The 24,812-nt window shown below is 30.2% G+C and overlaps 3 protein-coding genes across 3 annotated transcripts in view; 2 read left to right on the top strand and 1 right to left on the bottom strand.

Moving 5' to 3' along the window:
- The first annotated feature begins 2,300 nt into the window (after positions 1 to 2,300).
- Positions 2,301 to 3,538, top strand: LOC136081411 (uncharacterized). Its single transcript, XM_065798724.1, has 2 exons — positions 2,301 to 2,988; positions 3,060 to 3,538. The coding sequence occupies exons 1-2, from the start codon at positions 2,301 to 2,303 to the stop codon at positions 3,536 to 3,538; spliced, it is 1,167 nt and encodes a 388-aa protein (XP_065654796.1).
- Positions 3,539 to 4,585: 1,047 nt separating this feature from the next.
- LOC100213556 (uncharacterized) lies at positions 4,586 to 6,220 on the top strand. The gene is made up of 2 exons (XM_065800178.1): positions 4,586 to 4,835; positions 5,575 to 6,220. Exons 1-2 carry the CDS (start codon positions 4,630 to 4,632, stop codon positions 6,008 to 6,010), a joined length of 642 nt encoding a protein of 213 aa, XP_065656250.1. The 5' UTR covers positions 4,586 to 4,629; the 3' UTR covers positions 6,011 to 6,220.
- A 5,950-nt stretch (positions 6,221 to 12,170) lies between these two features.
- LOC105843685 (protein PF3D7_1417600) overlaps positions 12,171 to 24,812 on the bottom strand; it is a 32,478-nt gene continuing 19,836 nt past the window's right edge. The window contains exons 3-6 of the mRNA XM_065800177.1: positions 22,274 to 22,396; positions 20,085 to 22,178; positions 19,576 to 19,935; positions 12,171 to 13,661 (exon numbers count right to left, since the gene is read on the bottom strand). Coding sequence (XP_065656249.1) covers positions 12,319 to 13,661; positions 19,576 to 19,935; positions 20,085 to 22,178; positions 22,274 to 22,396 — 3,920 coding nt within the window. The 3' untranslated portion in view covers positions 12,171 to 12,318. The remainder of the gene's footprint in view (positions 13,662 to 19,575; positions 19,936 to 20,084; positions 22,179 to 22,273; positions 22,397 to 24,812) is intronic.

The raw sequence follows: 24,812 nt of genomic DNA, 5'->3' as shown, positions 1-24,812 counted from the left end.
CATGGAACCAAGTATGAGATTATTTGATATGTTTGAAACGTATGATGGCACTTCGGATGCTGCTGTTTGGATTCAACGAACGAAAGTGATTGCTGAAATTCAGAACTTAAAGCTTGAACTACTTTTTCCGATTCTTCTCAGAGAAGCAGCTTATGCAGTGTACGATGCTTTAACCGCGGGAGATAAAAAAGATGTTGTGGAAGTCGAGCGTGTGTTATTAGCGGCGTTTTCTGTAGATGCCTATACTGCATATGAACTGTTTACAAAACGAAAATTATGTGACGGAGAAAAAGCCGACGTGTTTTTGGCTGATTTAAGACGATTAGCCTATCTTGCTAAATTTTCAGAGGAGTCTGTGCGTTTGGCGTTTGTTCTGGGTTTGCCAGAAGTTTTATCATCAAGATTTCGAGCCGTAATGGACCCGATTGATATAATGTTACCCAGAGTGAGAGCTGCTTTGAACTGTGCAAATGTGATTGACAGTGACGCTGTTGGCGCTGTATCTAGACGCCATGCTACAAAAACCGCGTTAGTGTGTTACAACTGCAAAGGTTTGAATCACATTGCAAAGAATTGTTTGCTTGCGAAGAACTTGTCACCGAAGACTGTTAGATGTTTTAAATGTGGTGAGGAAGGACACATTGCATCGAAATGCTGGAAGCTGCAGGGAAACAATTGCAGGAGCGAGGAATCTGCGCTACTTCGCTCCTGAACAACGGTGGAATGAGCGCATTATCTGTTATTCGTTTAAAAGTTAACGGTATAGTTGCGACAGCTTTAGTGGACACAGGATGTTCGAAGACGATTTTGAATAAAAAATTCCTGCCCAAAAGTCAATGTAGGTACTCAAACTCTCAAAAGGTAGTAACGTTTGAAGGAAAAGTTCATTAGTGCACTGGGTCAGCGGTCGTGATTCTTGAGGTTGATGGCATTAAAGCACGTGATGAAGTTATTTTAGTGGACTTCCAACCGTTTGGAGTTGATATGATGCTCGGAATGAGTTCCATTAAATTACTAGGAGGAGTATCCATTTCTCCATTGGGAAAAGCGAAGTTCGGATTGAGTTACTGTGGAGCATTGGCTTTGAACAAGGACAAAGTTAACAAAATCGAAATAAAAAAGAAAGATCACGAAGCAGTTTTTAATGGTGTTGAATGGAGAGTCAAATGGAAATGGAGAGATGGAGAAAGCCCTGACCGATTGCGCAATAAAGTGGCACAGTATGGAATTTTACAACACGCTAGAGCAGACTACGAAAACGAACTACAGGATTGGATTGATCGGAAGTGGCTGTTAGAGTATGACGATATGAATTGGTGCCGCCCAAAGGGCAGATTCCTTTAATGGCTGTCATTCAGAGAAACAAAGACCACAAAATCCGACCTATTCTGGACTGGAGAGAAGCTAACGATTTCATTGAGACATACACGAGAGATGCAGATGTGTGTGTCGAAAAGCTTAGAGAATGGAGAAGAATGGGTAACAAACCAGCAATTATTGATTTACGCAAGGCTTATCTTCAACTAAAAACTGATAAATCTCTTTGGCCCTTCCAAACAGTGGTGTTTCGAAATAAAAGGTATTGTTTGACACGACTTGGTTTCGGATTGAACGTTGCGCCAATGATCATGAAATCCGTTGTGAGTGCCGTCGTTGATCAAAACGAATTAGTGAAGAGTGGAACGTCCGCTTATGTTGACGACATTTTCGTAGACGAAAGTGTGGTGAGTCTTGATTATGTCAAGAGGCATTTTTTAAAATATGGTTTAGAAAGTAAAGAAGTTGAGTAGATTGGTAATGATGGAGTTCGTGTGTTAGGATTGTGTGTGCGCAAGGTTGGTAACAAACTGATGTGGTCCAGAGGGAATCGAGTTGATGCTATCTCGCAAAAGTTAACCAGAAGAGTTGTGTTATCAATCTGTGGACAGTTGGTAGGACATTTACCCGTGTGTGGTTGGCTGCGAGTGATTTGTAGTCTCTTGAAGAGTAAAGCTGCTTGTGGTGATTGGGCTGTGTGTGGTGATGAGGGAAATGTGTGGGTTGATGCTATTTCTTTAGCGATGGGTGCTCTTATTCAAGTTGGGGAAACTACTGTGGAGGATGCAACATGGCTGCGAAAAGAAACGTCTGATATTCATATAAAAATGGCAGAATTAGACGCTGTGATACGTGGAATGAATATGGCTCTGATGTGAAAACTGAAGAAAGAGACTGTTTTTACCGATTCCGTGACAGTATTCCACTGGGTTTCTGACGCCCTTACAGGAAAATCAAGGTTGAGATCAAAAGCGGCGGGTGAAATGCCGATTCAAAGAAGACTAAGCGTGTTGCAACAGCTAATTGAAGAATACAATGTTAGCGTTGAGGTAAAACTCATTCCTTCTAAAGATAATTTGGCTGACGCATTAACAAGAGTTCGCAGCAGATGGCTCAACAAACTGACTGTGCCAGAGTGTCGGAATAGTTGTATGGGAATCGTAGCTACGAAGGCTGAATCTATTTCCGATATACACCAAAGAACTGGACATTTCGGAGTGAATCGAACGTTAAACTTTGTTCGTAAAGCAATTCCGACTGCTACTGAAAACGATGTTCGAAATGTGGTAAAAAGTTGCGAACCATGTCAGTCAATAGATCCAACGCCAATACGGTGGGAAAAAGGGAAATTGGATGTTGAAGGAAACTGGGAGAGATTGGCCATGGACATCACGCATTATGGCACTGACAAGTTTTTGAGTCTAATTGATTGCGGACCTTCAAAATACGCGTTGTGGCGACAATTATCAAGCTCATACGGAAGTCTTGCCATAGTCCGAATACTCCGTCTTATTTTTTGTGAACGTGGAGCACCGTCTGAAATATTGACTGACAATGAGCCGACATTTAAAACTAAAGAGATAAGGAGTTTCCTTGATATTTGGGGAGTACAAATTAGATTTAGAGCCGCTTATTATCCTGAAGGAAATGGAATTGTAGAAAGAAACCACCGTACGATCAAGAGAATAGCAGAACGATCGAAAATGTCGATACCGGAGCACTATATTGGTACAATGTCTCAGCCGACAAAAATGGTGCAAGTCCGATGGACAAAATATACAGTTATACCATTGGTGTGAAAGGATTGGGAAAAGAGAATCTTCCTGCGCAAAATGTCACGAACAAGAGGTTTCGAATCGGCGATAAAGTCTGGCTGAAACCACCAAATGCGAGGTGCTATACAAAGTGGCAACCAGCTACGATAACTCGGAATGCGTCGAAACAAATCGTAGAAGTGAACGGCATTCCGCGTCATGTGAAACACGTTAGACCTCGAAATGATACTCAGTCCTGCATTATCCCTGATGTGGAAATAGAGATGAATACTGAAACTGGTCTAGAGAACGCTAAAAATCAAGGAGAGCAAGTTAAAGATGAGACGAACGAGGAAAATGTCGAAGCTGAAGATAGACCCCAAGAAATCGACATGCTTTTGCGACGGAGTGGTCGGGAACGGCGCATGCCTTCGAAATACTTTGATTGCTATTTGGATGATCCGTAAGGATCAAGGAGGAGTGTAATTCCGGAAAGTTCTAGAACATTTAATGACGTTAGAGATTTAATAGCTTTAATAGTTTTTACCAATAATAATTGTAAATATGTTTTTGCGGTGATTTATGACGGTGTTTTGAAGGATATTTTAGGAAAAGCATAGAGTATATATATTGAGGAAAAATTTGTAAATAGCAGAGTTTTAGTTAGGAGAAAAGATTATCGTTTATTGATTTAATTTATCTGTTTATTGATTTGTTGATTACGAGAAAAAACTACAATATATATATATATATATATATATATATATATATATATATATATATATATATATATATATATATATATATATATTATATATATATATTCATATAATCATTTAAGTCATTTAAGAAAAATAACAAAAGATATTCCATCCATATATTACCCATTCCTAAAGTATTTATATATTTGATTGTTATAATTTTATACGCTACATAATTTTTACTTTCTTCAAAAAATACGATGCTGAATTTTTTGTTGTTTTAAAATGATTTTTTTATTTAAAAAAATAAAACTATATATATATATATATATATATATATATATATATATATATATATATATATATATATATATATATATATATATATATATATATATATATATATATATATATATATATATATATATATATATATATATATATATATATATATATATATATATATATATATATATATATATATATATATAAATATATATATTTATATAAATCAATAAAATATTTATGAAATGTTTTATTAAACTAGATTAATGCGAAGAAGCAAAGTATATATAAGTTACACCAATGTTTGATATTGTTTTTCATTTATAATTATAATAGTTTTTATGCTCAAATAAGTTTAAAATATAGGAGAAGTTATTTCGTTGTTCATTGAAATTTTAGCAAAATACGAAAAATCATTTAAATACAAAATATTTTTTGTTTACATTCTTTTTAATTATAAAAAATAAAAACTATGACAACCAAAAGGTTTTTATAAGAATGTTGCAAGAGTACAAATAAACTGTTGCAAGAGTACACATAAAACAGTAACCAAGTTTTTTCTGAGTTAAATAATGTATAGTAAAGAGTTTTGTGAAATGATCAACGCATTTATTTTTTTTGCTTTGGTTATAAAAAGCCATGCCTCCGAAATGTTTGGTGGAGTTGGAATAGGACTGATTTCGAGACCAGCCGTGTGTGAAAGAACTACAAAAGATGGAGATTTATTAAGACTTAGATTTAATGGTACTTTGGGTGATGGTACTCCATTCGATACAAAGTAAGTTTCTTTACTTTTTATAATACAACTGAAAAAAAAAAAAGAAAAAAAAAGGTCTCCAAAAATTTCCCCCCCCCCCCCCCCCCCAATATAATTTTTGTTCCTACGGGCCTGAAATATAATTTTTGTTCCTACGGGTCCGAAAAAAAAAAATATGTATATATATATATATATACACTGTATGTATATTAGATTTAAAATATATCCTTATAAGATTATATATACTGTATGTATATATGTATATAAGATTTCAAATACATCCTTATAACATTATTAGGGATGCCCAAGACCATTGAACATTTGAAAAGTCTTTAGTACTATTAAAAGTAATCGTAAAAAATACAAGTAAAAAGTAAATATTCATTTATAAAAAAGTTTTTTTTGTTTTAATGTATAAAAACTATGAAAGTAAAATTTTAAAGGATTTTTTAATTAGACTTATTTACGACTTTATTGAGACCCAGGTTGACATACTTCTGAAGGACTTTTTTTATTATATTAGGTTATATTATATTAGAGAAAGATATTAAAGGGACTTGGTAGATAATAATTTTTATAAAGTTGAAATCCAGTATAAGTTTATGATGAAAATACATTTATTGGGAGCTCTATTGTATTGTGAGCTGTCTCACAAACAACAAGATACATAATTTATTATACAATATCTGTCATTGTTATTCTATTCTGAACTAAACTTAATATTGGTAATTATTTTATCAAAAAAGCTTTTTTTTAATAGGTATATGGAAAAGCCATTTGAGTTTATACTTGGTGAAGATCAGATGATTTCAGGATGGGAAGCTGGTTTGCGCGATATGTGTAAGGGTGAAATTAGGTCTTTAACAATCCCTCCAAAGTATGCTTATGGGAACAATGGATTAGGAAATTTACCTTCTCGCGTAAATTTACATTTTATAGTTGAACTGTTATCATTCCATGCAGTTCCGAACGCTCCTCGTGTTGAAAATACGTTCAAGTTAATTGATAAAAACAGAGACGGTGTGTTAACACATGATGAGGTTTTTGAATATTTGCAGCTCTCTGGTATAAGAGATGAGCCTGGTCCGTTGGGATTACGTCATATGTTACGTGAAATTTTTGAAGAAGAAGATCGAGACAAAAATGGATATATTAGCCAGCAGGAGTTTAGCGGTAGAAAACGCGACGAATTATGATTTATTTGCAGTTATAGCAAATAAATCATAATTTGAACATAATATTTATTATGTTTAAATCTGAGTGTAATAAACATTTATACAACAATAGTAAATAGCATCATATTATTTGTCACGTGATTGTTGTTATTAATCTTTATAGTGTATACTTTTTTTTCATTTTAATTGCATAATTATTTTCATAGTCGCTATAATTATATTTCTAGTTGTGGTTTTATTAATGACATTTTTTCATACTGTATAATGTTATTATACATATTTTTATTACCATATTGTAACATTATTGTCATATCATTTTTATTAACACTATATTTACCATTATTGTTTTAACTTCATCATTCCATCTCTACTTATAACAGTTATAAAAATATTCATAATCATTAAAACAAGAACTTGTTTAACATAGCTGACATCGTGGTTCACATATAGCCAAATTTAATATATTATTATACATATTAATTTGTTATACATTAATTAGTTTTAATTAATGAATTTATAATTGCACATTTTAACATTCAGTGCAATATCTGTTCTCTATCCTATAAGCTAACTCTCTAACTCGACTTCTTCAGTCTGTCACTAATATTTTTCATTTTTCTTAAACTCACTTACTCTTGGTCTGCCGAAGCGGATTATCATTCTCTTTTGTGAGTTGAACTCGTCTTGGTGGGCCTTGGTATGTGGCCTCTATATGGCAATTAGCCGGAGTAGGATAAACTTTAACACCAACAAAAAATCTTTAAAAGTGTGTAATGACAGATTGATTTTACATTGAAACATAAGACATAATATTTTATATAAATTCACTTCAGAAATATTAAGTACTTTAACTTTTTTAAATAAAAACTTCGTATGCGAAAGACGATTTTTATAACAAACTAAGCGTGTTTTTGGCGATGAGTACATAACTTACTTTTGCTTGTACTTCCTCAAGCAATATTTTCATAGTATATATAAAAATTGAGTAAATAAGTAATAGAGTTGGATTAAATTGCTTTTGTCAAACGATTGACTTTTATGGGACTCCTATATTTTTAGAGACTTTAGTGCTTATGTAATTAATGTGCGGTTTCCATGTAACATTCTCATGTAACATTTTCATGTAACATTCTCATGTAACATTCTTATGTAACATTCTCATGTAACATTCTCATGTAACATTCTCATGTAACATTCTCATGTAACATTCTCATCATGATAAATGAAAACTTTTGTATTTCAAACTCTTAAATAAGAATTTTTGGCAGGGTTGTTCGTAAAAAACCTTTTTTTGATATAGGGTGAAGCAAAATGAAATTTGTTTTATCATAGTTTCAATTTGTTACATTTAAACCACTAAGATACGCATTTAATTTCTATATTCATATCAGAAAACAGCTCATTAATATTATTGTTTGATAAAAATAAATTCATTTCATCTGCAAACATAATACTCCAAAGAATAGCTGCTTTACTTAAATCATTAATATAAATTAAAAGCATAAGAGGACCTAGAATAGAGCCTTGAGGAACACCACAGGCTATTTTAACATAGTCATTTTAAAGGCCATCGTTAGAGGTAACAAGTTTTCTTTTTAATAAGTAGCTATGAAAAAATTTTTCAAAAGCTTTTGACTCTGTTGAATAACATTGTTGACTTTATTGGCTTGTCAAAAGCTTTTGACATTGTTGACTAATATTGTTGACTTTATTGGCTTGTCGAAGGCTTTTGACACTGCTAATCATGAAGATAAAGAACTATACAATTTTTTCACTGTATGGTACAGTAATAAATGTAGTTGTATTAGTAAAAGGTTTTAATAAAAGCTTCTAATACTAGCTTTCAGTCATGAAACTCCAGCAATAATAAATGCACAACATTTTGGAAGACTTTTGGTTTTTTCAAATCTTTATACGGTTTGACAAAATCTGTAAGCTTGTCTTTTACTTCACCTAAGGTTCTCAAATTTTCTCACCTAAGGTTTCTCAAATCACCTAAGTTTCGCAATTAAATAGATTTTTTGATTCAACGTCACACATACGGCATAAGTGTTTACTGCTATGATATTGTATGCCACAAATTATATAGGCCATACAACAAGAAACAACCAAACAATCGTTGGCGTACTCTTCTTAAACTTTGATGAAATCTAAAACACATTTGATGTTAATGTATATATCTGAAGTGCCTCGAAAATTATTAAGAGCATTTGTTATTGGTAGATTTTGATAGATACAGTTTTCTGAATTGGGCTTTAAAAATTTGCTTCATTTATGAGCGTAAAACTTATTTTCAGAAATAATCTACTTTTTGAATCCCATCGTTAGAAAGACCAGTGTTTTGCTAAACCTGCCACACGTCTCATAGGTTCTTTGAAAAGTTTCTGTGCGTCTGGACATCATTTTTAAAAAAATTTTGTTTAAAAAAAGTGCAAACATTAAGTTGCACACTTAAAACAAACTTGTAAATTTCAGCCTAACCTATTCTCATCTTCTCAACCTAACATATTCTCCTCTTCTCAACCTCTTCTCAGCCGTAAAGGTTTTCCTCCTGCCTGACTAAGACAAATAGTTCAAATAGGAGAAGAATCTTTAGCCACAACAACCAATGAGACCAATTACTCCAAAGGATTAAATCCTGCCATTCTTCATATTTATATTGATTATTAATGTTTTTTTTTTATTATTCATGTTTGTTTTGCTTGTCGTTCAATATTTTAATAATCGCTGAAGGTTTTAGTTAAGTTAATTTTGTAATTGTATACAAAATTAACTTAATTAAAACAATGTAACTTTGCTGGGTTGTATACATTTAATCAACATTGGCTCATATACGTTGAATCAATGTTGGGTTATATACATTGGATTAGCCTTGGGATTAGATCGTAAAAACAGTCAATCTTTGCGATGTTTTTACATACATTGGGCCAGTATAACTAAGCAAACTGTTTTAAATTGCGTCGGTATTAATCTTTCTATTGATATCATTGCTAAACACATAACACTAAATCAATGTTGGGTTTGCATAAGAAAAAAACAGCCAACGTTTGCGATGGTTTTACTTACGTTGGCCCAATGTGTGTGTTATCTCGGAAGTAGTTTGAATTACTACATCGAAATTATTTCCAATACTACATTTGAGTTATTTTAAAATCTACATCTATGTTATTTGAAATTATACATGTAAGTTAGTTTAAATACTACATGTATTTTATTTGAAATATTACGTTAAAGTTTTTTGAAATTCTACACAAAACAAGGATTAGCATCAGGTTTTATTTTTCAAGAAGGCTAAGAACACTTTTTCTTTACCTTTTTTTAAAATAACAAAAAACTTTGTTTTATACTTTAATTTCTAGGTAATTCTTTCTTTACAATGGACTTTATAATGGCAGTTTCATTCTTGTTTTTCTTTGATATATTATTTTTAACAATATTCGTCAAAATTTTATGATTGCCCCACGTTTTTGAAATATTCCAGCAAAACTACTTTTCTAATTTATATATCTGTTTTTGTATCCATATTTTCACTTTAAACTATGAGTTTATAATCCATTTACATTATTAAAAAATACGAATTGCAAAAAAAAAAAAATGCTTTTCCCTCGACTTTACCTATTGAACTTAATTTAATTTCAGAAAAGTAGGACCAACCATTAGAGTCAAAATGTCCAAAATCAAAAAAAAATCAAAACAAAAAAAAACAATGTTCAAAAAAAATATAAAAAATAAAAAAGCGTTTATGGTAATTTTAAAATTGCTTTTTTACTGCATTTATGGATTTTGTGTTGCAGAAAGATGATAAAAAGATGTTTGAGAACCTTAGGTATCATCCATCTACAACACAAAATAATAAGTAAACTGTACTTTTAATGTCTTTGAAACTATTTGAACATGCATGCATGATTTCTTCTGGCGTATTCTTGACCACATTCGTTTAGTATCTTTTTTAACTGTACAGCATGATAAAAATAAAACTGTACAGCAAAATAATAAAATAAATAAAAAAACTTTTTAAAAATAGCTTTCTATTCAATCGACTAAAAAGTAGAAAATAACTTTTTTCTGTTTCTGGTACTCGTGGAAATCATGTACTTAGTAATAATCACTTTTGTAAAGCCAATACTGGAAGACATTGAAGGCAATTCATGTACGTATGTAAACAAACAAACTCATCGAAGTAAAGGAATAGAAAGTTTGGCGCCTTTAGCTTTATGTACATTTGAAACGAATTTGATTTTGAAAGCATCTGACTTAAAAGGCGCCAAACTTTCTATTCCTTTACTTCGATGATTTCGTTTGTTTACATACGTACATGAATTGCCTTCAATGTCTTCCAGTATTGGCTTTACAAAAGTGATTATTACTAAGTACATGATTTCCACGAGTACCAGAAACAGAAAAAAGTTATTTTCTACTTTTTAGTCGATTGAATAGAAAGCTATTTTTAAAAAGTTTTTTTATTTATTTTATTATTTTGCTGTACAGTTTCATTTTTATCATGCTGTACAGTTAAAAAAGATACTAAACGAATGTGGTCAAGAATACGCCAGAAGAAATCATGCATGCATGTTCAAATAGTTTCAAAGACATTCAAAGTACAGTTTACTTATTATTTTGGTTGTAGATGGATGATACCTAAGGTTCTCAAACATCTTTTTATCATCTTTCTGCAACACAAAATCCATAAATGCAGTAAAAAAGCAATTTTAAAATTACCATAAACGCTTTTTTATTTTTTATATTTTTTTTGAACATTGTTATTTTTTGTTTTGATTTTTTTTTGATTTTGGACATATTGACTCTAATGGTTGGTTCTACTTTTCTGAAATTAAATTAAGTTCAATAGGTAAAGTCGAGGGAAAAGCATTTTTTTTTTTTGCAATTCGTATTTTTTAATAATGTAAATGGATTATAAACTCATAGTTTAAAGTGAAAATATGGATACAAAAACAGATATATAAATTAGAAAAGTAGTTTCCACGAGTACCAGAAACAAAAAAAAATTATTTTCTACTTTTTAGTCGATTGAATAGAAAGCTATTTTTAAAAAGTTTTATTTATTTATTTTATTTTCTACTTTTTAGTCTTAATAAAATTGAATTATTACACTTATTGATTATGATTAATATTCAATAAAAATTTATTTTGAATTCTGTATATAATAATTAACAAAAATATTTGGAGCATATTTTTTTTTATTAATTTAAATGTTGGTTGGGTTTTCTTCTCGGTTGATGTATTTGTTCTTTTTTGGACGCATTTTCATTTGTCTGAAATTAACAAGTGGAATATTTGTAAAATTTTTAATTAAATTTATATTGATACTTAACACTTTTTGATGCCCTCTCGGTTTCCGATATTTTTTTCGGAGTTCCAGATCTAACCAACGGGGAGGTGGGGCATCGTAAATCTAAAATACTTATTGAATCAAATGTAACAAATATAGCTATTGTTAGTCGGCAAAAGATTATTTGTAAAATTTCAGGGCTGTACGATCAAAAGAATTGCTTCAAAAAGCGCTGTGAAGTTTTGGCCTCCACAAAAAAAAAATTCGGACTCGTCAGTGAGTGAATAGAAAGCTATAAAAACAAAGATAAATATATTAATATTAACATATTATTAAACAAGCATATATATTTATTTTGAATTCCAAATTAATGGAATTCGAAATGTAAATGAAAACTACATAGTAACAAAGCTTTATTCTTAGAAAACATCTTTTTTTTAGTTAAGAAAAAAATCAAAATCAATGGTTATTTCACTATGTTAAACAACATTAAAAAAAATTAACAACAGGTTTGTTTAATTTTACAATCAATGAGTAATTTTTTTTTTAAATTCACAAGTAAATTCATAGTATCAAACTAAAACCGTTTTGAAAAAATTTGGAAATCGGAAATGATTTTAGAAGTCAAAATAATGCAATAAACTACATAATATTTTTTTTTTGCCAAAAAGCTCCGAATGTTACAATTTTTACATTATATTAAAATTAAAATAATCTCTCATAAGCACCTAAGGGTAAATTATAAAAATGAAAAAATTTCTCTCTTGACATTAATTTTAAATAGACAAATATTTTTATATTACCAAAATAAACCTAATATAAAAAAACTTCTTAATGAATTTCAATTTAAAATAATGCCATCTATTTCGGAATTTAAAATAACGACTTCTATTTCGGAGTTCAAAATAATGACTTCTATTTCGGAATTTAAAATAATAACTTTTATTTTACAATTTTAAATAAGTACTTCTATTTTGCAATTTAAAAAATATTTTGTCGATGTAATATTTTACAACTATAAACAATATTTAACCAACAGTTAGCAAAGCTCTTCTTCTGGAAGCAAAGATACTTTATTCATATCTGAAATTTTCCAGTTTTCCACCTGCTGAACAAGATGTGGGATAGCTAATACAATGTTCCCGTTTATTTCCATAGGTTCGACATTTGGTTTTTCATTAATGTCAATCTTTATTTTATCTACCATATCAATGTTGTTCGTGGGAAAGAATGTTATGCGTCTTGAATTTGTCAAAGCTTTACGTTGTGTTCTTTGATTTTTCAATTCTTTGCATTTTTGGTAAGGATCTGTTTCTTTATTTAAACCATCCAACAAACCTCTGTCCATGTCTTTAATAAAAGGTTTAGAATATTCTTTTGAAAACTTTCCCAAGTTATTTTTGTGAGAGTTTGAGGGAAAACTATGCTGAAACTGTTCCGAGAATTCTTGTGGAGAATCTTTTGAAAAATAGTCAGGGTTATCTTCTGTAGATTGTCTTTGAGAGTCTTTGGAGTTGTGTTTATTATAATTAATTGGTAAACTATGATCATTTGGTAAACTGTTGGAGATGTCTTCAGAAAAACGTTCTGAAGATTCTTTAGGTACATCTTTATTAATATGCTCCGAAGAATCTTTTGAAAAATCTTGTCTTTGAGAGTCTTTGGAGTTGTGATTATTGTAATTAACTGCTAAACTATGATCATTTGGTAAGCTGTTGGGGATGTCTTCAGAAAAATCTTCTGCAGATTCTTTAAGTATATTTTTATTAATATGTTCCGAAGATTCTTTTGAATAATCTTTGTGAGATTCTTTGCAACCATTTTTAGTTAAAATCAAAGGATAATTTTTTGGAAAATGATGCGGAGAATCTTGCTCATAATTTTCTGGAAAACTCTTTGGTACTTTATTACTCAAATGTTCTGAAGAATCTTCATCGTTTTTTTCTTGACAATCATTAGGAATATCTGCTGGAAATGTTCCATGATTATCTTTTGGAATATTTTTAGAAAATTCTTTGGAAATAACTTTTGGAAATGCTCCTGGATAACTGTTTGTTGAACGTTCATTTGAGCTTTTTGAAATTGTTTCATAAGAATCGTTCGGAGCATCTTTAGGAAAAGCTCCTGGGTAACTTTCAACATCTTTTGGAGTATTTTTAGGAAAAGCTGGTGGGTATTTCATATTTAAACTTTTGAATGAGCTAACTCTATTCAATCTATTTTTCATTTGATTATTGTATTTTTTGTGATTGGCATGCTTGCGAAACTTATGCCTAAAATGGACAGAAATTTTCATCTTGCTAAAAGGTGGGAACTTAGACCATTTCATCATCGGTTTCATATTTTTATAATTGTTTGATGAATGAGTCAAGCCAAGATCCCCTAAAAATGTTTTTGTTATTCAGCATAAAGTAAACTGATTATCTTATTATTTACCGTAGGCTAACCCTGTGTGTAGGCTAACCCTATGTGTGTGTGTGTGTGTTTGTGCACGTGTGTGTGCTTTTATTTAAATTCATGCAGAATGCTTATTTTTAGTATATCACTACATATTTCAGGAAAAACTTTCAGTTGGTGATTAAAAAAAGTTTTAAGCAAATATTCCACCTAAACATCTTAAAATTTTATTTCCAAACTAAAAAGTCGAAAATTGCAATGTTCGGCCCAAAAATCAAATCAAATTTGCTTTAAGGCAATATATCTAGAAGATGTTGACGATCCAACCTGAAATATTTTTTGATTATGCATATAGTCCCAATAATTTACGGTTAATTTGACTTGAAGACCCATTTACTTTTCTGAAACGCAATTTTCGGAACATTATTCTTTGTGCAAAATATTTTTCAATTGAATATTTTTCATTTGAAAACAACCTTCCAGAAAATATATACCTTGTTTACCAAACTTTGTTTAACTGTGCTGAGTAGATTTCAGCAGTAATAGTTTGTCTACATTTTCTAAAGCTCAAGTGAATATTACTTGCTGTTCGAAAGTTTTTTGCCACTGTTTTTGCAGTATAATCAGTTTTTTCTGTTAACATTTTTTTTTTGATGTTTATAACATAGCTTACATCTGATGACTTTGCATATAAGCTTTTCAATACGATAAGCTAAATTGGAACGTACGCTACGTATTTCATACGAACGTACGCTTTTCAATAAAAATCATTGATTTAAATGTAATACCCATCAAAGAAGTTAAACTACAAAAGAAAAAAAGAAAATAAAATAAAAATACTTCAACATTGTTTTGAGGATTAAACAAGCAAGTCACTAAAATTCGATGTTTGAAAAAAAATTCTACTAAAGCATAGTTTATTTATAGATATGTTTAAATAATGTTTTACCTTCAAAATATATTGCATTTTTTATACAAAAATTAATTTTTTATGATTTTTCATGAATTTGAAGTTTTTTATTACTCTGATATTGATATAATACACACACACACACACACACACACACACACACACACACACACACACACACACACACACACACACACACACACACACACACACACACACACACACACACACACACACACACACACACAAACACACACACGTGTTTGTATAGTTCATGCATTATAAAGCTTATTTTTTCTAAGTTTCTAAAATTTCACAACAAATCTATAAAAGATATTTAGAAAGATAATGGAGACAAATTTATCTATGTAATTCAGTTTGAAAAAAAAAATTTTCTGAAACGGAAAAATTACTCATTAACTTGAAAAAAATTATGCATTTTATTCATTGTGATGCGCAATTTTTAAGGGTAGTCCAAGTTTTTTTTGTCTGTATTGAGCAATTATGTTTAAATTAATTATCAAGCTTTTGTTTTGAAAATACGAAATTGTAAAAAAAGAAACTTAATCGACATAATTGATTGTCTTGAAATAACTACCAGGCAACCAAAAAAGTTCATGCAGTTTTGAAGGTTTAGAAATAGTAACACAAAAATTAGGTTTAATTTAGATTATTTATTCCAAAAATTAATCAGCTTCAACACATATAACCTTATCCCATTTAGACACAAAATCATATATATTGTTTTTTGTAAAATCATGCTTTTAAAAATCGAAGGAAGGTAACCTCGTTTTCCAAAACCTCTCTATTTTGAAATCACCAATTTCGCATTTGGTTGCCCACGTCCAAAAATAGAAGTTAGTCAATTGGGGCAAGTCTGGTAAGTACGGAGAATGAGATAGAACTTCCCATTGTAGTCGCACCAGAGATTCCTAAGTAATTCTTGCTGTGTGTAGTTTTGCGTTGTCCTGATAAAAGACAACACCTTTTCTGTTTGCCAAAGCAGGCTGTTTTTGATTTAGAGCAACCAAAACTTTGTTTAACTGTGCTGAGTAGATTTTACCAGTTATGTTTAGTCTACATTTTCAGAAGCTCAAGTGAACATTACCTGCTATAATCCAACATATGCACAACAAAATCTTTTGTTGATGAATGCTTGGTTTAGCAGTCAACGGGAACGGATCATTACAGGATAGCCAATAATATAAGCGTCTATTATTATAGTAAATAATACATTTTTTATTATATGTCAAAACCTGATCAAAGAACAACACTAAATTGTGGCTGAAAAACTGAAAAAATTTAAAAAATTGGTAAGCGCAGTAACTTGTTTGTTTCATTCAATATGGTACCAGTTTTCTCAAATTCCATTGTTTCGCAAGTTGGTGCAACATATATGCAAATAGTTTTATTACTCAGATTGAACCTTAAGGAATGAACTTGATGTTGGTCAAATTTATGTGTACTACCAGGAGAGTAAGCCATTAGAATGGATGCTTAGTTATTAACTGTTTATACATAGGCGCTATTCACTCAGGTTTCAATGTAATATTAATAGTCTCAAAAAAAACAACAATGTAATAGCCTCAAAAACGAGTTTTTTTTCACCAGTCTATATTTCTCACATTTTCTCACTGATATTAAAGGAAGTAGGAATAATGAAAAATAGGAAAATTGATTAAGAAATGCCTGGATAAATAACTTTAAGGTGCATCTTAAAATCGCACCTATGCGACGCTTTTTGGATCAAAAATGCATAGATAGCAGTTGCTTGAGTTGTTGGTTGTCGTTGAATCTGTTGGTTGTTGTAGAATCTGTTGGTTGTCATTTAATTTGAGGAAAAACAAACTTCATGACTTTCTTTTCTCCCCTTTATCAAACTGTAGCATATAGAAAATGATATAAATTTGAAGAAAACGCCTCACTTAATACTTGGGGTATAATAACTGCAATTTTTTAAAATGAACTACATACCTATTATACATATTATACATACCTATAATCGTTAAAATTCTATAAAATAAAGCACATCTAAGCGAGAAGCAATTATTTAACTTACCTTCAATAGTACTTTTGCAATACTTACAAAAAAACTTTGCCTTTGATCCCGACAGGTATGCCATATCATGCCTTGTAAGTCTCCCATTTATTAGAAATTGCTTACACGGAATGCTTTTTCAATCTTGTCTTGTGTAGCGCGTACGCTACACAAGACAAGATTGAAAAAAGATTGTGTAGCGTGTGTATGTGTTGTGTGTGTGGACCTGTGTGTATGTTTGAGTATGTGTGTGTGTGTGTGAGTGTGAGTGTGAGTGTGTGTGTGTGTGTGTGTGTGTGCAGTGGTGTGATATGTATGTGTTGTGTATGTGGACCTGTGTGTATGTTTGTGTGTGTTGTGATGGTGCATGTATGTACTTGTGTGTTTATGTGTGTGTATCTGTATGTGTGCATGTGTGTGTTTGTGCGTGTGTGTGTTTTTGTGTGTGTAGTGTACTTGTGCGTGTATATAGTTTTTTTTGAAATTTTTTTTTATTTATAGTTTTTTAGTGTATTAATTTTATTATATAGTTATAAGTTTGCTTTTTATATGTTAAGTTTGTGGTGTAATGAATACTACACCGGACCACATCGCACCTCATCAGACTACACCGGATCACACTAGACCAAACTCGAAGAAAAATAACTTTTTAAATAATGGATATCATGCGTATGTCACATTTTTTATTCAAATACAATAAATATTCATAAAAAGAAAAAAAAAAAATTAGTTTTAAAGTTAAAAAATATAAGTTTTCGAAATTGTGAAACGTAACTGAAAAACTAGAACAAGCAAAAATGAATTAAAAGATACAAACTTACACTGGTTTAAAAATTACATGTTGAACAGAAAGCAATACGTACACTGTAAAAATATAGAAACAACCAAAAAATACTACAACTTGTGGAGTTCCATAGGTTTCTATACTCCATAGGTTCCATAGGTTTGTGGAGTTCCATAGGTTTCTATACTCCATAGGTTCCATAGGTTTGTGGAGTTCCATAGGTTTCTATACTCCATAGGTTCCATAGGTTTGTGGAGTTCCATAGGTTTCTATACTCCATAGGTTCCATAGGTTTGTGGAGTTCCATAGGTTTCTATACTCCATAGGTTCCATAGGTTTGTGGAGTTCCATAGGTTTCTATACTAGGATCTTTACTTTTCTTACTGTACATAAATTTATCTTTAACATTAAAGCCGTTAAATTTTATTTGGATATGGCTGTAACCATTACTCTCATAAATTTTTAAAAGTAGTAAATGAAGAATTAAATAAAGCAAATGAATAGTTCGTATGCAAAAAAATGTTTTTGAATTTTAAAAAACGAAATTATTTCTTTTCTACAAACCAAACAAAACAAAAGAGTAACCTTATTCTACACAACCTCCTAATTAATAAAACTAACATCGGAAAGCAAACACCCATTTATTTTGAAAGAGTGAATTTTAATGAAAATTTATCATGGAAACTCTATATATACATATAAACTCCATAAAAATATCTTAAAAAATATTGGGATGATCTATAGGGCCACTCTTGATTTTTATGTCTTTATAAAGTTTGTATCTTTCTTTTATGCATGGTTACTTAACATACGGCATCCTCTTATGGGAAAGTACTAATCACATTAAGCTAAAAAAACAGCAAAGCAAACAAAAATATGTTGTTAAAACTGTATTTGGAGCTGGAAGAGCTGTTCCTAATGAAAATCTTCTATGTAAACTTGGTGCCTTAAATATTTTTCAACATCAAACTTGTTTTATTGTTCATGTATAAAAAAAAGTATGGACTGTGCCCTAAAATCTTCGAAACATAAAGAAAAAAAATGACACCATAAATTTGCAAACAGATTGTCCATAAACTATGCTAAGTGCTACACTAACCTAATATTTGAAATGGATATTAAACTAGAAGTGGGTATTAATATTAGAAGTGCATATTAAAATTAGAAGTGGATATTAATATTAGAAGTGAATATTAAAATTGTACATTTTAATTTCTGGTTATTTGTCTGTCTGGTCGGATAAATAGTCAATTTTAAATAATGTTTGTGAAAGTCTTCATGACAAGAAATTCTTTATGAAAATACGTAATTCTATTTGTGGATGCACAATGAAAGTTAAAACTTTAAATTTTTTAAAAATTTTATTTGTTTTTATATGAGTTTTTATTGTACTCACAACCCAAGGTATCCCAATCATATATAATGGTTGCCTGGTAGAATATATTAAAGAAATGCAAATCAAAATCAAAACTTCGATAAAAACTAATATTTTCTAAAATAAATCTGAGTTTTAAGTATATTAGAGGGTTTTGTAGACGCCCCTCTAACGCTCTTAAATATTCTTGCTCTCCGTTTTTTATATGCCAATTTATATAAATTGTATCAGTTTTGATAAAAATAGGTTTAGGGTATTAAGTTAGAAAAACAATTTTATATATATTCAATTTAAAAATTTTATGTCACATATCTACAATACATAAACACAGAATATGTATGTAAATAATAAACTGTGAGAATTCAATCATATTCTGAACTTTTTTAGCTTTTTGTTTTTCAAATCGGTAACCGTATTAGATACAGATTTTAATGAAAAAATTTGTAAAGAAAAAAACAAATTTCAACAAGTCGGGCAATAAAAATGTTTTTGATGTAAAATTTTTTTCATATAAAAACAATGAATAATATACACAACTTTTTCAAACTGGTTTGAGAAATTAGAAAGTGTTTTTTATTTTAAATATATAAACAATGTATAATCTTCTATTATCATTACGAGTAGTATAAAGGATCTTTTGCTGTATAATTGCTATATATAAGAATCCTTGCAATATATGAAGGATTCTTGCAATACCTAACTTATTTCTAAGTCACATATTTCCTACACAGACTTTTTTTAGACCTTTTATATAATCATGCATTTCATTATAAAAGTATTTTTAAAAACTACCGTGCTCTTCACCATGATAAACTCGGTGAACGAAATTGAGATTATCGTGAGAATCTTCTACTCTCCCAATAATGGATTTAGGATAGTTTTTAAACCTAATCTTATTTTTAAAATTTCCAAAATTTATAAATTGACGCTTTGTTATTTCCACACCGGTCTTGCTTTGTTGTTGGTTGTTTAATAAATTTTTGTTGTGTTTTTTCAAAAGTGGTTGCATTACAAATGGAGCCTGCAATGCAAAAATAGGCTGCATTACAAACTGTGAACTGTTTTCTTTTTCTTCATATTTCTCATTTTGTATGTTTTTATCATATACTTGCTCAGCTTGAGTAATGTATTCGCTTGCGTTTTCTTCTCTTACTAAAATCAAAATTTAAAAGGTTTTAAAAAGTATTTCAAAGTTTATAATCTTTTTGTCTTAAAAAAGTTTTCCTAATACCAATAAAATACCAGCACTCAAAAAAAAGTATATACTGATAAAATTTTCATATACTTTTTTATATACTTACAGTGATGATTTTTTTTTTTATGGTGCCTCCTACGATGGCTCAAGCGACCATTCAGACTTTTTCTTCGCTTTTCTAAACCATGGCGTTTTGATGTAGCACACATTGGATTGCTCTGCATACTTTTCATTTTTTCAAGCATACACGTATACATTCGAGGCTTGGAAAACTTTCCACTTTCACTATACTTTGCATGACCGTACTCACCTAACCACGCTATATCATCCCAATTAACATCTTCGTCTTCAGCCGGGTCAGAGTCTTCTTTGCTTATTAATTTTTTGTTTTTCTTTTCATCTTTTTTATCATTTTCATTATCATCATCATCGTCATCGTCGTCGTCGTTATCATCGTTATCATCATCATCGTCATCATCGTCATCATCATCGTTATTATTATCATCATCATCCTTTTTGTCGTTATTTTCTTTGTAATTGTTATTATTATCTCGTCTTCCATAACCGCCTCTACCGTAAATATTTTCATTTTCTCTTCCTTTGAAAACATTATCATTGTTTAGGGTATCACTTTTTTCAGGAAAATTTGAATACGGTGCTGGTTCGAATTGAGGACTAGGATTGCTTTCAACAACAACATCCCCTACTCGTTCTCCTGCAAACCTCTCATTTTCTTCTGGAGAATGTTTGTCGTTGAACTGGTGGTCGAATTCACGCGGATCTTTTAAATGGTAATCAAAATTTTGTGGATTTTTTGCTTCTGGAAACTCTGTATAGTCTTTATTTGGCTCGTCAAAATTCTTTGAAGCGTCAAAATTCTTTGAAGCGTACTCATTTTTACCATCATTTGTTGTACGCAGTTCAATATGTCTGTATGGTTCCGGAATTTTTTGTTCGTGAAAATTAGAGGAATGTTCATTGTTGTTAATTCTTCTTTCTTCAAATGGACTAGGCAGTTTTTCTCGATTTTCGAAATCAAAATTATCATTGTTATTGATATGAGGCAAATTATTTTCATTTTTCATTCTGTTTATTTCATGATGAAAATTATTTTCCGATGGATTTAATCGATTAGGAGTTTCATCTCTATCCTCAGAACTAATATCATCAAATCGGGGTTTAAATTCTTCATTTGTAACATATGGCTGAACTTTATAAGGCGGTTTGTCATGATTGACTTCATCATCTTGATCATCAGCTTGTAATTTACTATCTCTGTTGTCATGGTGGGTTTCGGTATTTTTATTGGTATCTGTCTTGTGAGGATATTCTTTAGGATTTTCGTTAAATTTATAATCATCCTCTTCATCTCTTTTTTCATCATCGTTTTTTTTGTGGTGATTGTCTTCAGCAGCATTTTTTCCACGTTTTGTGTAACCAACTTCATCTCTTCCTTCTAAGTTGCCAACTTCAACTTGTTCCTTTGTGTAACCAACTTCATCTTGCCCTTTAGAGTCAAAAATATGTTTAGGAAAATAATGAATACCTTTTTTTATATCACGTGATTCAATTAGATCAACGTCAGATGCATAAAGTTTTGAAAAAGGGCTGTGGTTATTTTTTTCTCTTGATATTGATTCATCACGTTTACTAGAGATGGCATCGTTGGAAAATTTTTCTTTTATGTCATCCATAGGGCTATTTAAAACATCATCGTTTTTAGGTTTAATTCTTACAATAGAGTCTGCTGTATCTACAGTTGGGTACATGTTAAAGTTCACATCTGGCTGAACCGGTTTTATAGCTATCAACTTGCTCGGATTAACTGGATCTTCAGCTAATTGAAGCATTGTGTCGCTTGAACTAGATACAGGAAATACTTCAACTTTTGGTTGTGGGTATAAAGATTGGTCACGTTTTGAGACTTCATTTTGATTTTTTTTTTTGCTTCTTCTCTTTTTAAAAGATTTTTTCCGCTTTTTTAGTTTTGTAATTTTTTGTAAAAATTTAAGTTTTTTATGGTTGCTAATTAAAGTTATATTTTTGTTTTTATATACTTTTGATAACGATGTTTTATTAATTTGAGATAAATTTTCTATAACCTTCATTGAAATTGACTTTGATTTATTAAGGAAACGAGATATTAAGTGATTGTACGTTGAATTGCCATGAAATTGAGACTTTGGATTTAGATTTATGGCTGAAAATGTAAAAATTTTTCTCAGGTAGAAATAGCAAATTATAGCATTAATGCTAAAACATAGATGTCTTCATATTAAAAAATGTGTTACTTACCAGCTGAAAAGAAACTATCCGCTGTAGTGTTTTTAAATGTACCGGTTATTTTGCCTAACTTTATTAATACTTTTTTATCTTTTATAATTTTATGCTTCTTTTTTAAACTTTCTTTTTTAATATCTAAAAAAAAAAAAAAAAAAGATTATTATAAGCATTATGTTAAATTTAAAATTTCTTTTGAATCACAACTTTTTAATCATTATGTTTTTAAAAATTTTGTTGTCAAATAACAATAAAGTAAAATAACAATAAAGTACTTCGATGTTTAGATTTTAAAGATATTTGTTCTTCAAAAAATGTTTCGTTTCTGCTTGAGATATGACTTAGATAAAAACGTTCTTCAGAAAATCAAACATATCAAGTACAGTTAGTAATGAAAAGCTAATAAAAGTTGTATAATATAAATAGTCACAACGTTGTTTAAAAAACGCGTAGAAAGTTTTTCTTATCTATTTAGACAACTTTAGATAAGGGTTTCATCTTATACGGCTCTTGGGAAAAAATCTATACCTTCATTGCTAATAAGGGCAAGAGTTTTGGTCAGACGTTTTTAAAAGCATATAGTATGTCTTAAGCTGTTTTAGTTTTTCGAAACATATTAACAACATAAACAGAATGATTTGTAAACAAAAATCTCAAGACGAATAATTTTTGATTTGCCCAAATAAAATTTCTATACAAATTAATAAAAATATTATTTTTGTATCCAACTATGTTTTTTTGATATCAACGTTTGGGTTTTGTTTTTGCCATTATATATTTATATATATAAATAAATAAATAAATATATATATATATATATATATATATATATATATATATATATATATATATATATATATATATATACTATATATATATATATATATATATATATATATATATATATATATATATATATATATATATATATATATATATATATATATATATATATATATATATATATATATATATATATATATATATATACTACTTGTAACATGTAACCCAGTACAACCTGCTTCATGTCCTGCAGCCTTGTAGGATATATTTTTTAGACGTTAAATGTATCCGGCTATTGTGTTGTAGAAGGCCTCCTAAGCAAAGGGCAGATTCTATCTATTAACTAGCTTCGCACCCCTTATTCAACTATTAGGCTGGCGTAGATATATTTATAATACATAATTTCCAGTTTAGTATGTTGAATGCTGAATCTTCTCAATTTAATCATGAGTTTTGCTTGTGTCTTTGTTTTTAAGACTAAACAACTCATTCTATTATTTCTTAATAAGGGTACCGCTCTAAAAATCAGTATGGTTCTAAGGCAGGCTGGTAGTCACGTTTTCCAAACTCTGTGGTAGCTCTCAGAGAGGCTGATTCCATCAACAGCTGTTAAGTATCAGAGTACTTGTTGCGCATGATCGAACCATATGAATTCAAACATACATAGCCTAGTTTAAATGTGACTTTATTTTCAATAAAAAAACAGAAAATGTCCTTGTTCGTAATTTTAGTGTGCATTGTCGAGGCCACATTTGGGTTTATTCATAGTAATGACGCAATTGAATGGACTATTAAATATTGTTCTGAGTACTATCTGTGCTTTGAGTTGAGTTTTTTAACAAGTCCAAAATTGTCTAATGTTCCAAAAATTATAAAACACAGCGTCTTGTGATCTTCGTGTTGATGGTTATCTTTCTTTATTTCGTAAAGACTCCAATAGTCACATCCTTGGCCTGGGCATTTAAATTAGTAAGAATTTACCCAATTGTCGGGAAACTAGGTTTAAATCCTAAAACTATTTTTTAATGTGCTTTTAATGCTAATCACACTGAATAACTTGGCTCTAGAGTCAGTGACACTGCAGGAGTTAAAGCCCACAACTTTTATTTTTCTCAATCTGTAACACAAATAGTAAACTTTTCAAATCATTTTCCAGACAATCCAAATCATTTACCTTTTTTACTTAAATTATGTCTTGTTTCTAATCCTAGTCAATGCTCAATTTCTTTACATTCACTTTTAGATGCCTCTGATCACGGTTTAATCTCTCTAAAACTATTATCTCATTCTTCTTCATCATCAGAATCCCCCTATTATTGTACCTCTTACATTTACCTTAAAGCTGACTGTGACTCTTTCCGTGATTTTCTTTGTTACCGCCCTTGAGTAGAAATCTTTCGTCATTCTGTTGACAAATATGCTTTTTTTGTAACTTTTTGGATTCAGATTAGCATAGAACCTTTTATTCACTCTCGACAATTCCAATTTAAACCTCACTCTCCTCCATGGCTTTCTTTCATTGTGCTGCTGCAATTTCAAATCGTAACCATAAATTTCACATCTATCACGAAAACACTTCTCTGTTTACTATTGATAATAAACATTGTTAAAAGGTTTTATCTATCGCCAAAGCTAGATATTCTCAGGTCACAAAATCTCGTATTTTATCTCAAAATTTTGGCTCCCAAAACTTCTGGAGAATCTTTAACAGTGTCTATAAAAAGGGAAAATCTATTATTCTACCTCTCTTGCATGGTTCAGATTTTGTTAC

Source organism: Hydra vulgaris, chromosome 06 (genome assembly GCF_038396675.1).
Source record: "Hydra vulgaris chromosome 06, alternate assembly HydraT2T_AEP".
NCBI classification, from domain to species: Eukaryota; Metazoa; Cnidaria; class Hydrozoa; order Anthoathecata; family Hydridae; genus Hydra; species Hydra vulgaris.
This window is presented reverse-complemented; position numbering and strand designations above follow the sequence as displayed.

Excerpts from the sequence above, each read along its gene's own strand:
- LOC136081411 (XM_065798724.1), top strand. The coding sequence starts at position 2,301 with ATGCCGATTCAAAGAAGACTAAGCGTGTTGCAACAGCTAATTGAAGAA. Across the intron at positions 2,989-3,059 it reads AATTGTAGAAAGAAACCACC|CCGACAAAAATGGTGCAAGT; the intron begins GTACGATCAAGA and ends ACAATGTCTCAG.
- LOC100213556 (XM_065800178.1), top strand. The coding sequence starts at position 4,630 with ATGTATAGTAAAGAGTTTTGTGAAATGATCAACGCATTTATTTTTTTT. Across the intron at positions 4,836-5,574 it reads GGTACTCCATTCGATACAAA|GTATATGGAAAAGCCATTTG; the intron begins GTAAGTTTCTTT and ends TTTTTTTAATAG.